Source organism: Mus pahari, chromosome 23 (genome assembly GCF_900095145.1).
Source record: "Mus pahari chromosome 23, PAHARI_EIJ_v1.1, whole genome shotgun sequence".
Lineage (NCBI taxonomy): Eukaryota > Metazoa > Chordata > Mammalia > Rodentia > Muridae > Mus > Mus pahari.
The window spans coordinates 14,554,668-14,556,180 of record NC_034612.1 but is presented as its reverse complement, the minus strand read 5'-3'; the positions used below and the strand labels follow the sequence as shown (position 1 = coordinate 14,556,180).

The 1,513-nt window shown below is 45.8% G+C and overlaps 1 protein-coding gene across 1 annotated transcript in view; it reads right to left on the bottom strand.

Annotated features, from left to right (window-relative positions):
- Positions 1–1,513, bottom strand: part of Tctn2 (tectonic family member 2) — a 28,234-nt gene that overhangs the window by 12,951 nt on the left and 13,770 nt on the right. The window contains exon 9 of the mRNA XM_021186903.1: positions 1,158–1,223. Within this exon, the coding sequence (XP_021042562.1) occupies positions 1,158–1,223 (66 nt within the window). The remainder of the gene's footprint in view (positions 1–1,157; positions 1,224–1,513) is intronic.

Genomic DNA, 1,513 nt, shown 5'->3' with positions numbered 1-1,513 from the left:
CTCTGTAGACCAGGCTGGCCTCGAACTCAGAAATCCGCCTGCCTCTGCCTCCCAAGTGCTGGGATTAAAGGCCTGCACCACCACTGTCCAGCAAGATGTATTATTTTAATTTTTTGTATACGAGCGCTTCGCTTGCATGCGCATCTTAGTGGCTGCACCGGGGTGTGTGACTGGTGCCCGTGGAGGGCAGAGGATGACACTGGATCCCCTGAAACCAGAGTTACAGACATGAGCCACATGTGGGTCCTCTGCATGAGCAGCAAGCACTCTTAAGCACCAAGGTCCCCGCCTCCACTTTCACACTTGACACTCCTGTGTGTTTATGTATGTGTAAGTACTCCTGTGTGTACATCTGTGTACATGTCCATGAGTGTATGTAAGGTCAGAGTTCAAGGTTGGGATCATCCACAATCACTATGCATTTTTCTTTTTTTTTCACATTTATTTATTAGTGTGTGCATGTTTGTGTGTGTACACATGCTCTTGCATGTGCCCCCAGAAAATACACACACACACACACACACAGATAGAAATTAATCTTTTTAAATTTGTTTAAAACAAGAATAAAAATAAATCTTAATAAACAAATACAACTCTTACATTCTTGCCCTTGTTCCCCGTCTCTCCCCATCCCCTCCCCCTCCTACTCCACATGTTCATGGCCGGCCTCCACTTCTCTCCTCTCTGCCTTTCCCTGCATCTACTACTCTCTTAACTCCCCTCCCCGTGCCCTGAATAAACTCTATTCTAGATAGATAGATAGATAAAACAAACAAACAAACAAACAAACAAATACAAGCCGGGTTTAGTAGTGCATGCCTTTAAATCTCATCACTCAGAAGCAACGGTTTGCAGATCTCTGTGAGTTCAAGGTCAGCCTGGTCTACAGAGTGAGTTTCAGGACAGCCAAGGCTACACAGAGAAACTCTAGCTGGAAAAAACCAAACCAAACAAAGCCAAATATAAAACTAATGACACAGACATAGTGGCTGGCACCTTTAATCCCAGCATGTGAGTTTGAGGCCAGCCTGGTCTACATACATAGTTCCGGGACAGCCAGGGTCATAGAGTGATACCCTGTCTCAAAACCAAATAAAACAGAAAAGAAAGAGCATGCTGTTTTGTAGAGGTGGCATGAACATGTGACACTGACGTACCTGGACTGGTGATGAGCTTGTCCAGGTCAGTGGCTTCCTCATAGGTTACAGTTGGTGTGACTGGGCCTAAAAAGACACAGAATTAACTTCCACAGCAACATGTGGTCCACTGTGGTTGTACTCACCTACTCACAGGAGGCAGGTCAAGGTGATAAGGAGCCAGACTCAGACACAAACTTACAACCCCAGCATTCAGAAGACAGAAGGAACAGGAGGTGTTCAAGGTTACCCTAGGAAATATCACCTCAATAAAGGAAGGAAAAAGAAGAAAGTGAAAGGAAGGAAGGAAGGAAGGAAGGAAGGAAGGAAGGAAGGAAGGAAGGGAGGGAGGGAGGAAGGAAGAGGGAGGGAGGGAG